We start from the raw sequence: 23,362 nt of genomic DNA on the forward strand, positions 1-23,362 counted from the left end.
CCCCCCGACCGTGTACTGTCGGTTGGTGCCCGCCTTGACTACTTCGTCGTTCGACCCAAGGCTGACATTGTTTCAACAGTTCTCTAGACAAACAAAGCACCGGCTGTGTGGACACCCCCTCCTCCCCTCGCCATGGCTCCAGTAGAGGGCCAACAGGTAGAGGCACCGGCCGTCAAGATGGACGCCGATATGCTCAAGAAGCTGTCCAGCAACTCCCCCACGGAGCCCCGTCTCAAATATGGCATCCCTATGCAGGTTCTCCGGGCGTTGCTGCTGGGAACCTGGCTCAACTGCTGCTGCGTCGTGGTTTTTGCCACCCAGCTGGTTGGGGCTCCGCTCTACTTCATCAACAAGCACCGCTACTATTCCTACATGGCATACACCAAGGAGTGTTTTGGTCTGGTCATCACCGCACTCACCCAATGGGGCGCCCCAACCCTATTCCGTGTGAGTGGTGATGCGAGCGTCCGAGGCCAGCTCCATCTTTCCAGAGATGGTCTGCTGGAGACTCGCTTCCCCGAGCGTTTGGTCTTGATCGCAAACCATCAGGTCTACACCGACTGGATTTACTTGTGGTGGCAGGCATATACCAACCAGATGCACGGGCGCCTCTTTATCATCCTGAAGGAGTCCCTCAAGTATATTCCCGTCATGGGACAAGGTATGATGTTCTACGGCTTTATCTTCATGGCCCGCAAGTGGGAGTCCGACAAGCCGAGGCTGCAGCATCGTCTGGAGAAGTTGAAGACTCTGAAGACCCAGCATACGGGATCGGACTCGAGCAAGGCGCAGTATGATCCCATGTGGCTGATGATTTTTCCCGAGGGAACCAACTTGTCCAACAACACCAAGCGGCGGAGCGATGAGTACGGCACGAAACAAAACTTCCCTCCGTTGAGACATGCGATTCTGCCCCGGTCGACGGGTCTCTTCTTCTGTCTGCAACAACTGCGAGGGACGGTCGACTGGGTGTATGATTGTACCATCGCCTACGAAGGACCGCCGTATGTTTCCTTTCTCTTCATTTGTGTATTATGCTAACCGCATTCCCGTTCTCCAGAAAGGGCAGCTACCCTGACAAGTACTTTACCCTCCGCTCCACATACGGGCAAGGTCGCCCACCAACCTCTGTCAATATGCATTGGAGACGCTTTGCAGTCTCGGACATTCCCCTTGATGACCAGAAGGAATTTGATGAGTGGCTAAGAGACCGATGGACGGAGAAAGACGAGCTCCTGAACCAGTATTTCGAGAATGGCCGATTTCCGTCCGCCCTGGCCGGCACCATTGAGGCGACAGACCAGTGCTCGGATGAGCAGCGAGTGGCTGCCTCTGCTGGATTTGTCGAGTCCAATGTTCGTCTGCACCATTGGAGTGAGCTCATTTCCGTCTTCATGGTGTTGGGCAGTCTTGCATTCCTGTGCCGCATCTGGGGGACCATGTGGTCGAAGCAGTAGAGCCAGTGGCGGTGGAGGCACTTTCGCTAATACCTACACTTGGCTCTTGTTTAGAAATGACTATTATATTATATTTAAATGACTATCTTGAATGAATGATCGATATTGAGAATGATTAACTTTAGTGTGGCTGTATAGTTGTTGTTCTGCCTCAGGCACCCACCAGCCACAAGGCAATTCTCATTGATCATTCATTCATTCAGCTCCGAGACTCTCCCGCGCGATTTCCTTCCTCCCGCGATCCACGACGCCCATCCCTCACCACGGCGGATCGTCAGCACCCGGCTTCTTCAGTCTCACCTCCATTCCATCAACCAAGGCCTGATCATGACCTAGCCTGCTTCGCATCCACCCATCCGCCCGTCGCATCCGAGTGACCTATTCTGCCTCCACCTCCCTTTCGCCGCTCAAGTCGCATCATGGCGCCTCTTCAGAACGGCCATGCCAATGGCTTGAACGGCGATGCTCTGCCCAGTTCCCTGGCCAATCTTCGGTTTTCGGATATCCCCGATGCCCTCGACATTCCCGCGTCCAGCTTCGACAGCGAAGTCGAAGTCAGCCTTCTCGATCTGCCCGAAGACCCAACCGAGCTGTGCACGCTGCTGGAAAACGAGCGAGCAGCCAAAAACTTCTGGGTGATCATCGCGCTCGCGTACGCGAAGCGAAAGCAGCTCGATCATGCCATTGACATCTTGAACAAGGGCCTGGCGTCCGTGGCTCATGGTGCCACGAAAGAAAAATTGGGACTGCTGGGCTGGGTCTGCTGGTTGCTCATGCTGAAGAGTCGCCAAGCTCCGCGTGTTCCGCCGGAGGGTGAATTGTACACCGAGGCGAAGACCAAGGACTACTATCTGCAACTCGCGACATCGACCTTGAACGAGGCCTCGCGCCTGAATCCTGCGTATCCGCCCCTGTTCCTTGCGCGTGGTGTCTTGTGTCTCCTCCGCGCATCTCTCCACCCGCCTCGACCTGTTCGACCCGGCACTGCCGACACCTCGGAGAGAATGGAAGCGCTGCGCCAGGCTTTGAAATGCTTCGATGAATCATCCAAGGCTTTTGGTGGCCGTAACATCATGGCGATCCTGGGTCGCGCTCGAGCGCATTACATGATGGGCCGATACCAGGAAGCCCTCGAGGGATACCAGAAGGTGCTGAGGAAGGTGCCTAACCTGGCCGATCCCGACCCGCGCATTGGTCTTGGTTGCTGTTTGTGGCAGCTGGACTTCAAGGATCAAGCGAAGGCGGCTTGGGAGAGAGCTCTGGCTTTGGTATGTTTCCATGGTACTTTTTCTTGAACAATGCTCATAAATGCAGAACCCCGACTCCAAAGTCGCAAACATTCTCCTCGCCGTGTACTATCTCTACGATAGTTCTCGCCGCGCGACCACCGACCCGATGTTCGGCTCGTTATATAAAGTGGCCATGACCCAATATACACAAAAGTCGTTCAAGCTGGACAAGGAATACCCGATGACCTGCGCCATGTTCGGCAGCTACTTCCTTCTTCGCAAGTCCTACGCAACCGTGGAGTCTCTCGCGCGCAAGGCCATTGAACAAACCGATGTCATGCCCATCGCCAGTGACGGCTGGTATCTCCTTGGACGAAAGTCTCACTATGAGAATGATGGAGCGCGCGCTACGGAGTATTACAATCGTTCCGACCAGGCCCGTGGTGGAGGCGACAAGGGATACCTTCCGGCCAAGTTTGGTGCAGTTCAGATGCAAGTCACGAACAAAGATTTCGACGGCGCGAAGTTCCGACTCGAAAAGATTGTCCAGCAATCCAAAAACCCGGAGGCAAAGATCCTGCTCGCCGCGCTTCATGCGGAAGAAGTCTTCGCCGTGCAAAGAGCTGGCAGCAAGGAAGACAAGTCGGCCGAGACGAAACGAGCAATCAGTCTGTTGGAAGATGTGCGCTCGATGTGGAAGGATGAGAAGCAAAATCTCTCCCCTGACGAGTCGGTCTTGGTTTATCTTTCTCGACTTTACGAAAGCGCCGCGCCTGATAAGAGCATGCAGTGTCTGGAACAGCTGGAGGAAATCCAACTGGCCGCCATTCCCGAGGAGGCTCGGCCCGAAGACATCGAGGATCCAGACGAGTTGAAGGCATCTCTTCGCGAGATGCTCCCCCCGCAGCTTCTGAACAACATGGGCTGCTTTTTGTATCAACAAGAGAAGATCGCTTTGGCACGTGGGATGTTCCAGTCTGCGCTCAACGCGTGCGTCCGTTCGAAGGAAAGAGAGGAGGGTGCCGACAACGACGCTCTGGTTACGACCATCAGTTACAACCTTGGGCGTACGTACGAAGCAGCCGAGATGCAGGACGAGGCAAAGAAGGTCTACGAGGGTCTGCTGGAGCGGCACAGTGACTACACGGATGCCAACGCGCGTCTGACGTATATTGCCCTGCGCCAGAGCCCTACGGATGAGGGCCCAAAGAAGATGTCCAAGCTGTACGAAGTCGACTTCTCCGATCTGGAAGTTCGGGCGCTTTTCGGCTGGTACCTCAGTAAATCGAAGAAGCGCGTAGCCAACCTTGCTGAGGACCATGAGCAGCGCCATTACAAGCATACTTTACAGTATTACGACAAGCACGACCGGTACGCCCTGACGGGCATGGGTAATGTGCACCTTGTCTCCGCTCGCGACATGCGCCGCGAAACAGACGCGGAAAAGGAGAAGCGTCGCAAAATCTACCAGCGGGCTGTGGAGTTCTTCGACAAGGCCCTGCAGCTGGACCCGAAGAATGCCTATGCCGCCCAGGGTGTGGCCATTGCTCTGGTCGATGACAAAAAAGACTTCAGTGCTGCGGTGCAGATCTTCTCCCGCATCCGAGACACCATCAAGGACGCCAGTGTCTACCTCAATTTGGGACACGTTTACGCAGAGCTTCGGCAGTACACTCGCTCTATTGAGAACTACGAGATAGCCTTGGCCAAGGATCGTGCCCGCGATGTGCAGGTTCTGACTTGTCTGGGCCGTGTGTGGCTACTCAAGGGCAAGCAGGAGTCAAGCTTGATCGCGATGAAGACGGCCCTTGACTACGCCCAGCGCGCTCTGTCCGTCTCGCGGGACCAGCTTCATCTTCAGTTCAACGTCGCCTTCGTGCAGAACCAGATCGCTTCACTGGCGTACGGTCTACAGCCTACGCAGAAGACGCTCCAGGACGTGCAAGAAGCCGCCGACGGCCTGAAGGAAGCTGTCGAGACTTTTGAGCGCATATCGAAGGAAAAGAACCCACCGTACCCCGGTGCTGCGCTGGAACAGCGCGCGAACATGGGTCGCACGATCAGCAAGCAGCTCGAGCGCGCCATGCAGAGCCAGAAGGAGTACGAGGAGAAGAACGCCGCGAAGCTGCAGCAGGCGCGGGAGACCCGTGAAGCCGCTATCCGCCAGCGCGAGGAAGAACTCCGCAAGGCGCAGGAAGTCGAGCTCGAGCGCAAGCAGAAGATCGCTGAGGAGCGCCAGCAGATGGTCGAGGAGGCGCAGCGCCTGGCGACTCGGCGAGCTGAAGAGGAACGCGTCCGTGAAGAAGCCGAGTTGACAGCTGACTCCGAGACCGGCGAGAAGGTCAAACGCACCAAGAAGAAGAAGCCTGCTGCTGGCAAGCGCAAGAAGAAGGACCGCGATGCCTTTGTTGCGGATGATGATGATGACGACGCCGACAAGACGCGCAGTGCCTCGCCTGATTCTGACGGCGAGACTGCTCCGAAAAAGCGCAGACGCCTGGAACGCCGGTCTGGCGGTAAAGCGCAGAGCAAGTACAAGAGCAGCGAGCGAATTGTGGATTCAGATGATGAGGAAGAAGAAGCTGTGGGGACTCCTGGCGAAGACAAGGATGACTTGTTTGGAGAAGATGACCAGCCGATGCAGGACACCGATGAGGGCGATGCTCCGCGTCGTCGTGGCAAAGCAGCTCGCCGCATCGCCGATGATGACGATGAGGACGAAGAGGAGGAAGCCGAGGCGCAGGGTGACAAGGAGGCTGCTGCGGGCAATGACGAGGACCAAGATGCAGACCTGTTCGGGGATGATACAGAGATGCAGGAGTGATTTCTTTTCTTTATTTGCGAGGCGTCTAGGAACGAACGGCCGTGATATTGATATCGTCTTTTTTCATTCTGTTTCTACTTCCAACAGAAGACTTGGAAGACCGTGTACTTTTGCCGATGATTTTTGAGTGTGAAAAATATTAACATATCGCTTATACTTGACACGATTACACTCCATACTGCAGCGGATCAAGCATCTTCTTCTATAATATCACCTGCTTTAACTTAAGATGGGGGGCCGGATATACCTGGTGTATCTTGAGGATGTTCAATCCGACAGGTGATCCTGCTCCTGTACACTTACAGCGTACCTTGTATCCCTTCAAAATATCTTGAGCGTACATCTGTTGTAGACAATCGCCCAAGTCCGTACCCAGAAAGACTTTGCTGGACGTTACCTTTCTACCTTTTTGAACTCGGGTGACTCACTGCCCGCATATGAGGGCAGACCGGGGTATCCCGAACCTAAGCCGCTTCTTCATCGGCATCCTCTATAACGGCTGCGGGAGATTGCAGTCGAGCTAGGTAGGGATCCACGATCTGTTGACACACACTCCAAATTCGACGACGGTTTGCCACGCCCATAAAAGGCCCCGTTTTACCAACGCGAGGTGTTGTGACGTGATTCGCCCACACAAAGAAGCGTCGTAGTGACTTGTCATGGAGCGCATCGACTTTGAAGCTAGTGGTGCCATGCTCGTCGTGGTTCGAGTTGGTTAAATTGTCCAGAAATTCGTGTAGCTCAAAGAACCAACGCATGGATTTCTCAATGTGGCTTAGCCACAAGGAACTGTTGCCCTCCAAAGCGCGGTGAACGTGGGGGAAGCGTTCAATAGGTTCAGCAAGGAGGAAGAGTCGAGTTCCGAGATGACGTTCAACAGCATCTCAAATGGCAGCTTCGCAAATAGATCATCTCTGTCTTCTGTTTGAGCGAACGGGGTGGCATTGCCAGTGAGAGGTTGATTGTCCGCACCGTGCCAGACACTAAGAATCATGCCCTGCACAAGCTCGTCATCCAAGGTTGGGTCTGCGACGAAGAGTTCCTCGCCTGGGTTGGATTCCCAGAACTGCTCGTGAGGAGGCTCTGGGTCTCCATAGTTTATATCTAGACGACAAGTAAAGTCGTTGCTGAGTTCATCTAATATGGCGAAGAGTGTATCCTTATCAAGGTCCAGAGATCGTGGTACCCAACTTCCATCAACGGACACGGGGGTTGCCCCAGAACCACTCTTGTGGGCCACCAACAAACGGAATAGGTCAAGGCATTTGGGATGGAATGGGTAGACAGTGGTTCCGCCGTCGACGTTGAAATCATAGTATGTCGAAAAGAAATCATCATCTGGGTAGTTTGGGTCGTCTCCAGCATTAACGCTGACACCTCCGTAATCCTCACAAGTGCCGATACCGGAGAGGAATGCTTTGCTCAGAGAGTCTAAATCGGAATTCAGGCCCACGCACTGGAGGTCCAAAGTCCACTTTGACTCTTTCTCCGTGATAATATCAGGGTCGTAGCTGTGGTCTTCATCGAAGCCGTTTTTGCTCATTGGATCATCCTCGCCTTCCCCTGGCTCTTCTTTGTTCTCATCAACCTCCCTCTGAAGCTCTTCCGGAATTGGTGCTCCCTCTTCAACGAGCTTTTCAATCTGTCGATTGGCCTCGGACAGACGGCGGGCTCGAAGCAAGCGGGCTCTGCGTGACTTTGGACATATCTCGCCGCCGTAGAATGTCGAGCCGCAGAGGGCGCAATAGTAATCCCAGGATCCCATGGTACCGGGGCTTGTTCTCTCAATAGCAAAAGTTCTCTTTGCTGCCTAGGCAAGAAGAGAAGTCAAGAGAGAGCGCGGGAGCCTAAGTTTTAAACATAGGGCTCTGTGCCCCTGACCCACTTCTGTATTCTGCGCTAGTAGTGACCTTGCCATGCTCGGCATCCCGGAGAGAAAAGCCCTTATGAAGAATATAGAGATTTTCTCCACTCCTCGTCTAACTACTAATCCGGCTTCTTCAACTCAGAATACCTGTTCATAGAAAGATGATGGTGTTGTCCGATCCCGCTCGTTAGTTTGCCATGTTTCAAACGAGCAGTTTGCGGGACGCATACCTTTGGATAGTCATAAGAGTACTGGCGCATCCAAAGTTGGTGATCCCATGGTCCGAGCTTTGGGTCCGATGAGCCCGTTTTTGGAGGTCAATTTTCACTTGTAAGAGAAAGAGGTAATTGGAATGTACCTCACCAAAAACGCTCTTGTCGGATCCATTTAGGCATTTTATGCACAACATTTCTAGCTAATGGTACATTTTCATATCTTGCATATTTGCTTTGATCAAGTTCAAGTTTTGAAAGACAATAAACACAAGTTTTCCCTTACTTATTTTGATTCGCGTCGTAGACGGTCTATATGTGATTGTTCAAATAGATACAGTAAATCTCAGATGTAGAACACATTATTAATACATTGTTCTGAAAGGCAATAATGTCGCCATGTGTGAGACCATAGCCAGATTTGCGTTTTCCCCTCTCCGCTAAGTTGTCCGCATAGACCATATGTCAGAAATTTCTCTACGCGGTGTGGAACTCGTGGTAGTACGAGCTCGACCATGGTCGAGCCTATTCATCTGCCTCCATAGAAAAACAGGGATTCACGCAAGGCACGGCCCGCGCTTCCTCGCCCCCAGATGACGGCATGCAACCCAATCCAATAATAATCAAAACCTCAATGCTGGCTCAATATTTCCCCCAATTTCTACAATAATATTACTAGTCTAGCCTTGTACTGTGTATGCAGGTACAATCCACAGTTCAGCGCGCCACAAGAAAGGCCCCCGATGCAGGCCGAGCTTTTAGTGTGATTCTCATGTACGTTCGGTGGAGGACCGTGCAGAACCGTGCCGTCTCCTCGCATGTTGGGGCCGGTGGGATGCGGGCGACAGTGTTGGTTGTGTTTGGAGTGCTTATCGATTATTATTAGAGATTTTTGAGTTCACAGTTGATGAGGGCCGTTGCTACTTTACCACACCACCAATTGGATTAGTGGTACTGGGGGCTGATAAGACAAGTGTTTGATTCTTGGGTTTAGGATTTCGAGTCACATATGTTCTGAGATAAAAGATAGTAAATAGTATGAGAACATGCTGCATACCTAATTCGGTAGGTAGACGCTAGGAATGGAGAGTTGGATCCCATTGAAGCTTGTCTAGAGGCTAGCCCTACTCATGTGTCATCGAGCTTTCCAGAGCATGCCCATCTAGACGGAAAATACTGGTGTGCTCTCTGGCGCACATCCCTCGGGAGCACGTAACCAACTCGTCGTGGGCTTTACTCAGTCTGCCGGTACTTAAGAGAGAAACGGCCTTCTCGTATTCTCGCTTTGCTCTGCTATCCACAATTCTTTGAGGTTTTCTTCGCTCGTCTTCCACTGTAGATTAGTGATCTTCCCTAATTCTTTCTTCAGTTAGGTAATAGTATATCCCCAGGCTCCAAATCCGTCATGCATTACGCTACTATTGGTACCGCTCTTACGAACATTGCAGCCCCAATCGCCAAGCACGATGGAGGTTATCAGCGACGTGGAATCGGCCGCCACCTCAATTGCCAAGGACTTCATCCCGCGGGCTGTTGACAAAGCTGCCAACGCTGATGACCTCAACGTCAATGGCGGCGGCAGTGGTGGTTCTGGCTCTAGCGGCAATACCATCGGCAAGCGCCAGGACATCGGCGTTGCCCTGAAAGCCCTCGCTGATGATCTAGGCATGACTCTTGAGAAACTTCGTCGTCCTTGGCGACGATGACACTCTTCTCAGCTTGAACGACGGTGGTAATGGTGGCGTCGACTCGACAGGCAACGTTGTTGCTTAAGCGTTCCAAGTGCTTGAGTTTGGGAATGCCAGGCTAACCGTTGGCGGCTCTAGTACGGATGTTTAAGCGCCATTGTTACCTCTGAAGTCGTTACCTTACCCGGACATCGACTCTATCTGGCGTTTGGGGTTGGGGAAAAAGGGATTCTGGATGTATGGTAACTATAATCGGCTTGTCGAAGACCTAATAAGTAATTGATCTTGGAGTTGGTGTGTTTCTTCTTCTTTTGCCCTGCAAGAGATAATGATCAACACTGTAAGTAGTGCAGAGTTTCTTAGGCTAAGTTAAGACAGCCACCGAACTCCGCACCAAGTGCCGGCATTCCACCGAACCCTGCTAGACTGATTCGATGCAGTTGCCCAGAGCGGATAGAGTTCCACGTAGTTTCACAATTGTTTTGCTTGAGGGTTTACATACGAGAGACTCTGACGCAAGAATTGGCGCTATTAATTTTTTTTTTTTTTGGCAGCCTCGTCGTTAGCGATGATGCAGACATTAATTCTAACCTTCATGTTTAAACCCGCCAAGTAAGGTGCTCGCATTGCTATTATTTGCATATGATTCCCGCCCCCTTCCCTCCAACAGGGCACTCGAGCAGGATCCAGACCGTTGGAACTTGGGGCTAGATCTGCGTGTGCCTCGGGATCCCGTGGGCACTCAGCTCGTTGGAGGGCGTCGAGATAGCTATGTGGCTGTTTCTTCGTCATTGAGGATTTGTTAGGTGTTGCCCCGTGTTGCAGGATTTTGCTTTGTTTGGGTTTGGGAAGTATCGGCAAGGCTGTCAGTTCGTCATTGTGGACATGACGTTGTTGCCATTATTCCTCCTAGGGCCCCGTGGGGCAATAATCACAGATCATTTGAGATTAAGAAGATCGATCCTGACCATTGGAGTACCTACACCTAATTATGTATTAGTAGTACATCTCGCAGACAATTCCATTGAAGATACATATTCTACTATCCTGAAAGGATTCTTTGCGCCCGCCGGATCTCGTTTTCCATTATTGCGCTTGGGCCCCGTCGCTCTCACTCCCTACATTTGGGACGTGAACGGTCGGTGGAGTGCAAGAAACCCGAGAGGACCAGCTAGAAAAGTCGGGCCACTAGGGAGCCCTGTCGGCCCCCCGGTCGGAGGGGGTACTTACCTAACGGCTCCACGAGGTCTAGATGGGCGTGATCGTCAGGAGTCGTCGTATTTTCATCCTGAGACGCTGGCGTCCTCTTGACTTTTTTGTTCCCCGGCCCACTTCCGGCTCTCTCGCACCATCTGCATGTCAAGATGGTTCACGCTGGTGGTTGAAATCGGGCCTGACCAGTGGGCCTGCTCCACCGGATTTGTTTTCGAAAATAACCGGGCGACCGCACCGAGTCGCAGCAAGCATTGACACGAGCATTATTTGCCGCACTCCGACTTGCAGGAGATTGACTAAAAACTGCCAGGATTGCGCCGGTGAGTCCCGAATATGCAAAATGCTCCTGGTGGGACGAGAACGAGATCGCCGAGCTCCAGGCGTGGATCTCGAAGATAACGGTAGCCTCCGAGATGGAGTACACTCTTCTGTGTACAGATGGTACCGTTTGGATGGAGCCCAGATGTGAAACCCACGGCGCGGGCAACTGCCGGTTCGCACACTCTGGTTATTTTCTCAAACGGGTGCTCCACTGGCGGAGATGGTTTGCGATCTGTGACACGACGGAACCCTGCAATAAATAACATGTACGAGTACAGATGTTTCGCTCGAGGTTCTAACGCGGGGAAATCTCCGGTGGTCTCAGCCCGCCCACGGTTGACGCTATGGGAAGAGATGTTTCCAACGGCGCGACGATAAGGGCCTATCCTATCCGTGGCTAGCTGGGGAGGGATTTACCCAGTGCGGAGAAAAACGTTTAGTCCGTTTAGGCCGTAGTTAGTGAGTGAATCTCCGTCCCAAACGCTGAAGGAAGGGGACAGAACGAAAAAAAGCCCCAAGACGGGCCCGTTGCACGACCATCCTTACTAAACTAGGGCAAGGGCCAACCTCCACACGTTCTGGCGCCGCGCTACTCAGGGCACTAAGCACCAAAGGAGTTTCGGTTCCGGGTCACTGGAATCAAGTCAGTTGGGGTGATTGTTGGAACATTAGAGCAAAGCCCTAACTGAAGTGGAGAGCCATAACGGCTCGTCACTGCTGTACTAAACTAGTTATGGGATCCCCCTGAAATACGTACTATTCTTCTTTCTTCCTCTTCTCCTTCTCTTCCTGCTACTACTTACTACCACTCCTACTACTAGCAGAGACATCCATTCATTCGGTCGCTCATTATTATCATTATTATGTTGTAGCTTCTCTCCTTTTTCTCCCTCTTTGTCTCTCCAGGTCATCACGATGCACCCCATGCTGTACTACCGGGGCGCGCCCCCATTGACCGACGACGATGCCAGTAGCGATCCTCCATCTACTCGCTCCTCCAACGACGCCCCAGAGCATGCCGCCCATGTGCGCTCCCGGTCGACCGCGCACGTACAAAGCAGCCCGAAACGCCTTTCGGTCTTTGGGAGCCGCTCAAGAAGCAACACCACCTCCACTACCTCTGAGCGCCGTTCGCCAAACAACTCCATGACTTCCTCCGAGGGCTCCTCTGGCTTCCCCCCGGATGAACGCACCGCCTCTGCAACGGGCACGCGCCCCGACTACCAGCACCACCGGACATCGCGGTCATTCCTGGCCCGCTCGAGTCGCATCCTCCGCCGCCAGGGCAGCAAAGTCAACATCGTTGCTACGCTGGACGAGGAAGAAGAGATGGGACACATGCACGAGAGGACCGAATCGCATCACCGTCTCCACCGTCAACGGCGTATGAATCACCGTAAGTTCTTTTTCCTTCCGGCATGTCCCTCACAAATCTAACATGCTGGAAAGATGAGCACATGAAGAGCCTCATTTCCGACCCATTCGACTTCCATCACCTCACCCACACGAGCCCGGCACAGTTCCCGTCCCTGGATCAAACCCGAGAAAACGATCTGATCACTGAGTTCTCGGTCATCCGCGCGTCTCAGCGCGCACAAACAGATCTCAAGGGCATTCATGCCGAAGACATTCATTTCCGCAACTTTTCTTCAGACGAATTGACCGCGTACGGCACGGCAACTACTGTGGACGCCGTGGCTCGCAGCCCGCCAGGTTCCCCTGAGGTCGGCAGAACCAGCCCATACCGTGGGGGCCATACGCGGAGGGAATCTCGCGTCAATGAGAACTTCTCGCGACCAGTCTCGAGATATCCCCGATCTTGTCCCACCACACCACCACCTGCGGTTGCCCTTGACCTGCCTCCAGCCACTGAGGAAGTTGAAGAGGAGGAGGATGACGAAGCCGAGTTTGCACGGCGCGCTATCGATGAAGTGCTGGGCCTCGCTTCCGCGAGGACGTACCCGGAGTTCATTCAGAACGGGGAACCATCATCGTACCTAGTAGACGATATGACCGTTAGGACCGCATCCAGCAACAGCCACTACGACCTGGCCGATGTTCCTGAGGAGGAAGAAACAACTCGCATGTGGGACAGCCCCGAGTCCAGCCTTGGATACTCCCATTCTCGCTCGGTCTCCCATGTGAGTCCACCTGTGGCCGACGCTCACGCACCCAGGATAGTTGCTCCCAAACAGCCATTGTCGATCTTCGTGGCCGAGGAGCTGTCCCGCAAATTCTCGCAGGCGCTGGGCTCGCCGACCCTACCCGAGAACCAAGTCCCATCTCGGCGTGAAGATGTGAACCAGCGGAGGCCGATCCCCCGCAGCGTGGGCCAGCTCTCGTCCGAGGATGAATTGTACGATTCCTGGGACGCGGACATCGACTACTGCTACGAGCATGCGGCCGAGTCCACCTCCAACTTCGATTGGTCGCGCGTTTCTCTGGAGGAGTCGCAGCGCCAGAAGGTTGGAGGGACGGAAGGTCCGTGGCTGACAGCCCCGTCCAGTCGATACCTACAACCAAGCCCACTGAGTGAAACCACTCTTGCGACCCCGGATTTGGCCCCAGCCTCCGCACGCTCCGCACCTTCTCAACAGGCGATCACGCCGTCTTCAACCGAGTATGAACCAGACCTCATGGTCCGGAGTGCGCCGGACTACTTCCACCAACCTGTCAGTTCCTCGATCCTGCCATCAGCGCTGGGCAAGCAGATCACCCATGAGACGCTGTATGAGGATTATCTGGCAGCTGATTCGGAATCAGATCGGCACTTTCCGTTTCAGGGAATAATCGCCTCTGCCGAGCATCCCGTTTCTTCCCCGCGCAGTAGTTTCTCGCCGATCAGCAAGTGCAATTCCCAAGAGAGCTTGATGCTCTCCCGCGCTGCGTCGATCGTGCGCAAGCACCGCTCGTCGGTTTCGACGACCAGCGTCCCCGAACTGGTGCATAGTCTCTCTAACAGCCGTGAGCTGATGCCGACCAAGCGTACGAGTGCCGGCGAGATCGTGGTGTGCCCTCCCAGCCGCCCGGACTCATCCTCCCTCCACCGCCAGACGAAGAGTCTGGCCGAAGCGCACTTCCTGCTGCAGGCAGACAGCAGCCCATCTGTTGAAGACACCGATACCACCCCTCCTGCGATTCATGATCGGGCCAAGTCTACCTTCGAGGTTTCTAGGCCCTCCGGCGGACCTCCGATGGTGCCTGCAAAAAACCCCAATCGGAAGAAGACCCGCACCACCTCCTACTCTCTTTTCCCTACCGCCAATGCCATCTAGGCCTATCTCCTTTCCCTCCCCCTTTCAGGAAGACAAACGTTTATGTTTTCTGGTCTTTCTACTCACGCCCACTCCACCACCCTCGCTTGACCCCACTATAGAATCATCCACGAGTCCACGATTTTTTGTTTATCTACTGTCAATCTTTGTCCATTTCCTTGTCATCTATGGGTTGGTTTTTTGCACGCTGGTCTATCAATTCCTGCCGTGGTCGTTCTCTTATCTTGGTCGAGGCATTTCTCAGCGATTATTGGACAATTTTGGTCTGGTGTTGGTTTTTCCTTGTTTATCCTGGGAACCGTGGACTCGGCATATATAGAAAAGGGAATGGGAAATCCTAGCACGTTTGCTGCTCCACTGTTTTTCTTGTAGCTTTCGTGTCTTCGGAAACAACATTACCTAAGCCACAATCATCACCTGACTCTTATCTTTCTATCGCCCCATACTTCGTCTCTCGGTCTGTCTTCTCCATCACCTCCAGCTGGTCTGACCTTCGGTCTCACTGACCCAGCCATGGCGTCTCCTACACCATCATCACAGGCGCTGGCCAAGCGGTCCCAGGACAACCAGCTTATGCCGCCGCCCCCACCCCCGAAACGGATCAAACGCCCCGCAACCGTCCTCGACGAAGATATCTACACCGACGCCCTATCACACATCATCGCCCGGGACTTCTTCCCGGGTCTGCTCGAGACGCAGACTAAGCAGGAGTACCTTGATGCGCTGGAATCCAAGGATAAGCAGTGGATCACGAGCGCGAAGAAGAAACTCGCTGATGTCATGCGAACACCGATTCCCGGCAGCAGAACACCCGCTCGAACGCCACAACCGCAACACTTTGCTGGGGGGAGTGAAACACCGCGCGGCTGGGGAGGTGAGACTCCCATGTCCGTTGCATCAGCCACAACAGCAGAAGAGAGGGAGCAGGATAATATTCCCGATGTATCGAATTTGGGATTGCTAGCATTTCAGGCGAAATACACCAGCGAAGACAACGAGTCCTTCAACAAGGTTTTAGACAAGCAGAATGCAAAGAAGCGTGAGAAACATGCCTGGCTGTGGAATCAAAACAAAATTCCATCGGCCCGCCAAATCGCTCACCACGAAAGTGAACGGAAACGCATCACTGCTCAGGGCGGGAACCCGGAGAGCAGTCTGATCAAGCGCGACGACCAGCAACCGGCTATCAAAACGGACCTGAACTCCCGTCCCGCTAGACCGGATGGATGGGATGCTCGACCGGATAACTCGCTCATGTTTCTCCCGTCTTCGGTTGAGGATACACATGAGACAATCCAGCAGAAAGCAGAGGCGGCCTCGCGAGCGGGACCTAAACGAGTTCTATACCAAAACACACGGCTCGTTGACCAGGATGCTGCGGCTGCCGCGGACGCAGTCCCGCCCTCGCCGTCTCTTTCTGCCATCCAGGACGCTATCGCGGGCAAACCCCGTCTCAGCGAGTCGGAAGCTGCGTCCGCCGTTCCAGGGGGTGAAACTCCACGTGTAAACGGCTACGCCTTTGTCGACGAAGACGAGCCCGAGCCTGAACTAGCTGAGACAGAAGCAGACTGGCGTCTTCTGGGTGCGAGTACAGACACAACCCCGAACCCCTTCCAGCTTCGCGAAACCCGCAAACGCGAAGCCCTGCACCACAGGATGGTGGACAGAGTTGCGCGCAACAAACGCATTGAAAAGGTCGCCAGATCCACCAAGACACCTGTTTCATCTACACCGCGCTTCGCTAGTAGTCCACGAGTGGACTTTGGTCTTCGCGGCACTCCGGGTGGTAGTGGACACAACCAGAAGATGCTCACTCCTGCGGCGCAGAAGTTGCTACATCGTGTTGGTGGGAGTACCCCGCGGACGGCGGGGGGCAATTCGGGTGAGAAGAATATGTGGACGCCTACCCCGAGGAGGAAGTGATGATGTTGCTGAGCTATGCGATCCGCAATTTTCTTTCCTTATAATCTTCAACCTTCGTGCTGTCTATCATCGGCAGTTCAAGGGTATTTGCTCAATGCCCCAGGAAAGATCAGTTAGAGGGGTGCAGATGTTATTTTTAGCGGTTTGGTGATGCATTATGATACCACGATTGTTTGATGGCGTTTGGATGCCACTTTTGTACAATAATTATACCGTGTTAACGACCATAGAAATATGTCGGTCTATTTTGGTCTGGCTATTAAGCATATTCATGAAGAAAATGAAGAACGAAAACGAAGCATTTGGTAGGAACGCGGTGCTGTAGGTCCGGGTCGGAACGAACAGGAAACTCGGGAATGAACTGGTTGAGCAATGCCGAACATGCCGAGTTCTTCATTCACCATCTATCTATCGGGCACATACACCCGACAACCCCCAGGAATTGGCGTTCGTTAAATATGCGCTTGTCTTTCTGCATATGTACCTAGGTTCATGTCCGTCTGTACCCAACATACGCCCGGTGAGTTCTGGACCGTGAACTTCTCAGGACGATGGGCTAATGCTTCAATAGACTATCATCTACCTGGCTGCAAAACAACATCCATCTATATGAGCCAAGTACCAGTTCATACAGAATGAGCACGGACTCTACAGACAAGGAAGCTTCGGCAGAGGCTTCGTCTGCTTCCAAGAATCCCGCCCACAATCTTTCAACACCAACATACAGCCCAACTCCAGCCTCGATTGCAGCCTCAAACTCTACCTCTTCTATATTCTCAGCCCTCCTCTCCCCATTCACTTCGTTAGCTGAATCATCCCAACATCCAACCCCATCATCTCAAGATCAGTCCCCAAAAACGTCCCCAACCCAAGACCAAGAACAAACCCCTCCACCCCCAAATCCCACTCCTTCCTCTGCAAATTCTCCCTCCCTATCCCAAGAAAGAGAACCCCTCTACTCCCCCAAGAAGTCCCCCTCTTCAAGACCCTCCAACGCACCCGCCTCACAGCAACACGCACGAAACAGCTTCTCCGCGCCGCATCCCGCAACTACGATGACCCGCCGCCTCCGCCGGGGCTAGGCGAATGCTGTGGGAGTTCGTGCGATCCGTGCGTGAATGATCTGTGGAGAGAGGAGTTGGGCGTTTGGAGGGGGAGGTGGGGTGAGCATGCTCTTGAATCTAAGGAGGAAGAGAAAAGTTCTGGGAGGTTGGATTGGTGATTTCATCATTTATTCTTTGTATACAATAAATACCTCGGGCCACTTGGTTTCTTTATAGGGCCTTGGAGTAGACTAAAGAAGGAAGGGTATACAGCAGTGGAATTAATGAATGAATGGATGTACAATGCCTATTTGAATTCGTCAGAAAACCTAGAGAAACGCCCAGAAAATCGTCCACATTCCGCTCAGCATGTACACCCCCAGCCACATCTGCATCCTCGGCGAACTATTTAGGTAATAAGCCGCTCCCAGGTAACTGCAAGTGATATCCCCATTGGGATCCCGCCAGCCATAAGACGCATTCAGCCATTTCCCTGTGGGACACCCGAACCCCAGCGCAGCAGGACAACCCCTAACCAGCGAGTAGCAAATATCCGAACACGGCAGAATCTCCTTGTAGGGACCCGGCCTGATCTCCGTATCAATGAGGGGATTGCGAGACCTGTTCGTTGCAACTGATTGCCGGAGGGGATCATCTGCAGGTAAGGAACTGCCATTGATGAAATTTTGGCCAGCGTTCCGCACTTGGAGGTACCACTCCTGGCTTTGGAAGTCTGCGCAGCGCGGGATGCTGACGCTGCAGAGCCATTGCTTGTAGGCGGTTGAGCAGTTGGAGCAGCCGACTGCGAGCGAGTACATGGACTCGGGCGTCGTGTTGCATTGGACTTGCTGCAGCGAGTAGGTGAAGTTCTTGTACATCTGCGCGGCGTAATCATCGTAGATAGACCGGAGGGTTTCGACTGAGAGATCCGGGTTAGACGGTACGGCATACGCAACCTCTGAGCAGAAGGTTAGGTTGAAGAGAACCGCGCAGTTATCATCTAACAGAATCAGCAAAAACCATTTCCCCTCCAGAGGTGCAAAAACTCACCAGCTTTGGTAGTAAAGTTCATCGGCTTCCACAACTTCCCACCACCACCAACAATATTATTTCCGCTAGCCGTGGAATTTCCCGCCATCGCCAGAATCCCATAATATTCCGAACTCCGATTGAGTCCCGTGATATAAAACTGCTGCTTGGGCTTATTCCCCAGTCCGCGATTGGTCATGCCCACCTCAGTTTCACTGACCTGGGGAAGGGCATACTTTTGCAGGGCGCAATACGATCGCTCCAGGCCCGCCAGTGCGGAATCGTTGACACCGTGCGCGAACATGGTGTAAGGCGGTGCGAGATCCATCCACTCCTGATACGTCGGCGAGTCCGGCTCGGCTTCCGTCAGGTTGTTCGTGACCAGCAGCGCGGCGCGCATATCTGCGTCGATGAAGTACAGAAAGGGTTCTTTATCGTCGACGACGTGGAAATATGAATCGATCGAAACGGCGATCTGGTATTCGTATTCCCCGGAGTATTCGGTCGAATTGGGCGCTACGACGGCGACGAATACGTCGCCGTCGGCCTGTACCTCTCTGCTCCAGTACCCGTCAGACGCGCGGGTCATGTTCTGCAGCGGGTTGCCCTGATGCTCTGGACCAGGCATTTCAATCTTATCCGACAACGACACATACACCTCGAGTTGGTCAAAGGGTTTGGCATCGGTCTTGTTGGTGGAGGGTGCTTGGCACGTCGTCAACGACAGATAAACGGGCACTCGGTTGTTATCATCGGCTCGCTTCCGCAGCTCATTGTGTGCTTCTTCATCCAACTGATCGTCCAAACTTCGAGTAGCAAAGGGCGGAAACCCCTTGCTCGGCCCGGCCTTCTTGCCGTGAACGACGTTTTTGGGGATATACCACCACTGGATCTGGCCCACTTCGATCGATCTGGCTTGAAAATTATTGTTTGCCATCGAGATAGCATCCGACGGATATCGTTTCACCAGATCGAGCCCATTGGACTCGTCCTCTGCATCCACATTCCGCAGTTCCAGCCCGTTGAACGAGTCCAGGGCTACCGGGAAGCCGGCGCCTTCGCCGATGATCGCCCCATGAATGTCGGGGCTTCTCTCGTCCGCTGCGGCTTGGACAAGAGGGGTAAGAAAGACAAAGGCGTAGGCGATTGCAGCTAGCGAGCACTGCAGGGTTGCGAGTTGTAGTCGCATGGAAGGTGAGATGAGGGGAGTCGGGCGCACGATGCGCATAAGGGGAGTAGGAGAGGAAGAGACCACTTCACGGACAAACAGCGGTCGGGCACACCCACTGAGAATGTCTGGGAATGGGTGGCTGCATGTAGTCGACGAGAGGGTGAAAGTTGAGGAGCAGCTGAACTTTGGGAGGCGTAATCAGCCTTATCGATGTTGATGCCTTGCTGCCTGACAGGAGTATGCATTTGATAACGAGTATGTCACTCTACATAACAGATTTCCTCTGCCCGGTGGGCTTTCCCTTCTTAGCTGCCGCGACTTTTGTGAGGGCGCTCAGTCAGGCTCACTGAGTAATTTTCAGTCTGGACTCAGACACAGTGAGTTGCTCAGTGCCGTCAGGTGCCAGATCAGTGAGCACTCAGTGAGCACTTCGTTAGCACATAGTGAACATGATTGGGGCTACCCACTGATCACTCAGAGATCCGTCGGGGGCATCTATTGAGGCCCCAGTCCCTGTTCAGTCTATATCTAAAGGAGCGTTTTGCCCTATAAGACTGTTTATTTTTTGCACTACTTTTTGATGGCTTTTATTACCCTTTGCTTCTCGAAGCAAGAGTTTCCTTCGCCATCGTCATACACTAGATGCTTAAGACAAATCCCGAATCCTCTTCGACTGTAAGATGAATATCGGCCTTAGAATTGGTTTCGAGAATGTATGGGATATTTTCCTCTGCTAAATGGCAAGTCTGTGCGTCGCAGGGGCACCCTTGACCTCCTGTGGTTTATCTGCGACAGATTAGCAGGTAAAATCATTAGCGTATGCTTGCAACCTACACTCTGGCGTATACGGGACCTCCCGGACGAATTCTATGTCTTCAGCGATATTCGCTTTACCAAATGGTATGACATAGGCTGGACTCCGTAGAAACGGTGAGCCGGGAATCAAAGTTCTCCTACGAACTTTACGTACGTTGAAGAGAACGAACAGCTATGGATAGCAAAGAGGCCAGCAGAAGACTGACTTGTGTGTATTTTCACCATCTGCACGGTGGGACCACCAATATGCCCTAAACGGGTAGATTCACGGAAGACAAACCGACCATTTCGGATCCAGAATAAAGAGATTTAGGAGCGAAAGGCGGGGTTGAGGGTATACGCGCAAACTCCGTGGGGTAGAATTTGGCCCCAGCCCGAGTGAAAGAGCCGAAGAATGCCGCTCTTCTCGGGCCTCACCCGGAGCGATGTGTCGGACGGAGTGGACAGAGGCCGGGCGAGTTCACCCCACACGGAGATTATCTCAGTTAAGCTACCCCGGATTCTCCGCCCATGCTTTATCCCTGAAGAATGGTACAGACTTCAGTTCAGGTGCCCCGCATGAAGAATGTAGGGTAGCAAGACATTCGAGATCTTGCAATATAAAATGGCTCCGTCTTCCCATTGAATCGGGTGTGAGAGACACAACATCTTTCCTTGCGTCAGATTCCTACTTTGAAAGCACCTCCTAAACCCGTCAAGATGCGCTGGAACGTTATCTATGCTCTTGGCCTGATACAGCTGGCTTTGGCCAGCCGTGTTCGGAAGAGAGATACTGTCACGGCGCAGGTCAACTTTGGCAACAACACCGGTACTCCGCAACATCTTGCATCCGGACTCTTATACGGTGTTCCCGACACTCTGAACCAGATTCCAGTACGGCCCTTCCATTCGTTTGCCATGTGCTGTGTCGCTAATTCTGTTTTGGACTTGCAGTCGCAGTTCTATGAGACAATCGGGTATAATTATGAACGTGCGGGTGGCGCACAAGTCGCAGCCCCTGGTCGTGGCTGGATCTGGGGACTGACAGAATACAAAGTGAGAAAGGCCTGCCTGCCCTTCCCCAGAAGCATGCTCATATACGATCCAGAACCGATTCGCATCGGCGCTGTCCAATTATAAGACAGCACGCGAGTATGACGCCTCTTTCATCTTCCTTATCCATGATCTCTGGGGCGCCGATGGAACCCAGAACTCCTCTGCTCCTTACCCTGGAGACGATGGAGACTGGACAAGTTGGGATGAATATCTCAGCCAATTATTCTCTGATATCAAGGCCAATGACATGACTACGGCGCTTGTCGTTGACATTTGGAATGAACCCGACGGATCAGGATTCTGGAACCGTGATCAAACACAGTATCTGGAGATGTGGGGCAGGACGTACTATAAGTTCAGGTGAGGCCCTCTCCCCTTTCTTATGCTCAATTATGTTTCGTCCCTTAACCCGCGGTCAAGGGATGAGTTCGGTACTGCTGTTGAGCTCTCTGGTCCAGCGAGTGCCGGTGAACCCCTTGCCTCCAACACCTGGTGGAAGGCATGGGCTTCGTTCGTTGCCAGTAATCAGTCCATCCCTGATCAGTATGCTTGGCATATGGAGGGAGGAGGCGGAGACCTTCTTTCTGCGCAAGCAGGTCTCATTTACTGGCGCGAGACATATGATCTCCCTGAGAAGTTAATTAACATCAATGAGTACGCTGTTTACGACGAACAGGTCCCTGCCGGATCCGCTTGGTGGATCAGTCAATTGGAACGCATCAACGCACGCGGTCTGCGGGGGAACTGGCTAAGTGGGACTGACCTTCACGACTATATGGCCTCTCTCCTGGGCAAGTCCGGATCCACCTACTATCCCAACGGAGACTACCAGGTGTATAAGTACTACTATCAAAACATGACTGGTTATCGGGTGGGCACCCTTCCTTCGTCTGACCTGAAGTTGGACGCCTATGCGACCGTGGGCTCGGATTACGCTCGTGTGCTGGTCGGTGTGCGAGCTGATACAGGTACCTGGGAGTTGGAGTTAAACTCCCTATCATCCTTGGGTTTGCAGGTAAGCGGGACGCTGAATGTACATACCTGGGGTTTTCCAGTGGCCTCTGATGTGCACTATGGAGAGGTCAATGGGCCAACGGACCTGGGCTGGTATGGTCACACCTATTCAGGGGACACTGTTACTTTCCCTGTTTATCAGACGGATAATGTGACTGCGTATGCCTTTGAGTTCGCTGTCTAACACAGGAACTTGGTCGGAATTTGTCTTCTTCAGATAACATGAAGAATGGAGAAATCCCTTTTTGCCTATACTCCATATGTGTGACGATTGCATCCTTCTCTATGGTCATTTATTCTGTAATGTGTGGGCTCAGAAGCAAAACCTTTTGGGGCTTCTACTATCCGATACCAATGACCATGTTTTGCATCAATCATCGTCATATATCATTTATGCTGGTCACCCGCCGAAGCGATATGCAGGCTACCGCAATTAGATGTATATTTTATGTCCATGTGAGGTGTACTACTTTCTGAAAAGGGCCTTAGAGCCTAGTCAAGGCCTGTCACGGCATCGTTGCTATTCTCCGCATTAGGCTGCTCTTTTGGAGCGACTGTAATGGGTCCTTTCTTCAAAACCAGAGCAAGAAGGCAAAACAGTAAACGGACCCTACGCACAAGAAGAAGAGAAAAAAGGAAAGAATCTTAAGACCTGCAAGAGACCCAAATCCGGACGATTCCAGATCACTTGAAACTCTAAAGCGGAGCCAGATGGTGTCGCCGTTGAGCAAACGATTGAGCGGTTCGATATCGGCGTTGGCGGATCCAGGAGGGTGCTATTCGAGCGACTAAAGCTCGGAACGGTGTTGCAAAAGGGGAACGAAATTAAGACAATGGAATGAAATCCATCCAAGATGGTTTTTCTTTTTCAATTGTAGATCATTTGTGTTGAACACTCGTGTAGTTGTGGTTTAAACGTACTTTCCAAATCCACTGGAGCTTTGCACCAGTCGCGGCACAATTCAGCTTCTCTCACGAATCAAAAATGTTGTCTTCATTCACAAACCAGAGTTTCGAGTTGCCAGTCGGTTTCGACTGAAGTTGGCCCGCCAGCTCCGGTGGGGTCTCTGCGCATTCGTTATCCTCTACGCCGGAAGACGATCCCTTACTGTAGTTAGCCAAGAAATCAGAACCGAAAGAGCCAGTGGTCTATGATTTGAAGTTGTTACTTGATTCGGCTCGTCACTCACCTGTCCGGAGGGGGCTCGGCACCCCGCTCCCCTGAAGAAGTAATACACCGGCG

General features: G+C 52.9%; 9 protein-coding genes across 9 annotated transcripts; 7 read left to right on the forward strand and 2 right to left on the reverse strand.

Annotated features, from left to right (window-relative positions):
• Positions 1–132: 132 nt before the first annotated feature.
• N7474_008824 (lysophospholipid acyltransferase family protein) lies at positions 133–1,457 on the forward strand (the record flags this gene model as incomplete). The annotated part of the gene is made up of 2 exons (XM_057200234.1): positions 133–1,004; positions 1,061–1,457. 2 exons carry the CDS (start codon positions 133–135, stop codon positions 1,455–1,457), a joined length of 1,269 nt encoding a protein of 422 aa, XP_057050935.1.
• Positions 1,458–1,876: 419 nt separating this feature from the next.
• Positions 1,877–5,510, forward strand: N7474_008825 (putative RNA polymerase II transcription elongation factor (Ctr9); the record flags this gene model as incomplete). Its single annotated transcript, XM_057200235.1, has 2 exons — positions 1,877–2,725; positions 2,772–5,510. 2 exons carry the CDS (start codon positions 1,877–1,879, stop codon positions 5,508–5,510), a joined length of 3,588 nt encoding a protein of 1,195 aa, XP_057050936.1.
• A 775-nt stretch (positions 5,511–6,285) lies between these two features.
• Positions 6,286–7,275, reverse strand: N7474_008826 (uncharacterized protein; the record flags this gene model as incomplete). The annotated part of the gene is made up of 1 exon (XM_057200236.1): positions 6,286–7,275. One exon carries the CDS (start codon positions 7,273–7,275, stop codon positions 6,286–6,288), a length of 990 nt encoding a protein of 329 aa, XP_057050937.1.
• A 1,780-nt stretch (positions 7,276–9,055) lies between these two features.
• Positions 9,056–9,295, forward strand: N7474_008827 (uncharacterized protein; the record flags this gene model as incomplete). Its single annotated transcript, XM_057200237.1, has 1 exon — positions 9,056–9,295. The coding sequence occupies one exon, from the start codon at positions 9,056–9,058 to the stop codon at positions 9,293–9,295; it is 240 nt and encodes a 79-aa protein (XP_057050938.1).
• Positions 9,296–11,728: 2,433 nt separating this feature from the next.
• Positions 11,729–14,088, forward strand: N7474_008828 (uncharacterized protein; the record flags this gene model as incomplete). The annotated part of the gene is made up of 2 exons (XM_057200238.1): positions 11,729–12,209; positions 12,263–14,088. The coding sequence occupies 2 exons, from the start codon at positions 11,729–11,731 to the stop codon at positions 14,086–14,088; spliced, it is 2,307 nt and encodes a 768-aa protein (XP_057050939.1).
• A 513-nt stretch (positions 14,089–14,601) lies between these two features.
• Positions 14,602–16,011, forward strand: N7474_008829 (splicing factor ESS-2 family protein; the record flags this gene model as incomplete). The annotated part of the gene is made up of 1 exon (XM_057200239.1): positions 14,602–16,011. The coding sequence occupies one exon, from the start codon at positions 14,602–14,604 to the stop codon at positions 16,009–16,011; it is 1,410 nt and encodes a 469-aa protein (XP_057050940.1).
• A 1,372-nt stretch (positions 16,012–17,383) lies between these two features.
• N7474_008830 (MID1 family protein) lies at positions 17,384–19,272 on the reverse strand (the record flags this gene model as incomplete). Its single annotated transcript, XM_057200240.1, has 2 exons — positions 17,384–18,054; positions 18,105–19,272. 2 exons carry the CDS (start codon positions 19,270–19,272, stop codon positions 17,384–17,386), a joined length of 1,839 nt encoding a protein of 612 aa, XP_057050941.1.
• Positions 19,273–20,769: 1,497 nt separating this feature from the next.
• N7474_008831 (uncharacterized protein) lies at positions 20,770–21,189 on the forward strand (the record flags this gene model as incomplete). Its single annotated transcript, XM_057200241.1, has 1 exon — positions 20,770–21,189. One exon carries the CDS (start codon positions 20,770–20,772, stop codon positions 21,187–21,189), a length of 420 nt encoding a protein of 139 aa, XP_057050942.1.
• A 298-nt stretch (positions 21,190–21,487) lies between these two features.
• On the forward strand, positions 21,488–22,303 carry N7474_008832 (uncharacterized protein; the record flags this gene model as incomplete). The annotated part of the gene is made up of 1 exon (XM_057200242.1): positions 21,488–22,303. The coding sequence occupies one exon, from the start codon at positions 21,488–21,490 to the stop codon at positions 22,301–22,303; it is 816 nt and encodes a 271-aa protein (XP_057050943.1).
• Positions 22,304–23,362: the final 1,059 nt, after the last annotated feature.

This window comes from Penicillium riverlandense (assembly GCF_028828495.1).
Source record: "Penicillium riverlandense strain IBT 135883 chromosome Unknown utg000007l_segment0_segment0, whole genome shotgun sequence".
In the NCBI taxonomy this organism is placed as follows: domain Eukaryota; kingdom Fungi; phylum Ascomycota; class Eurotiomycetes; order Eurotiales; family Aspergillaceae; genus Penicillium; species Penicillium riverlandense.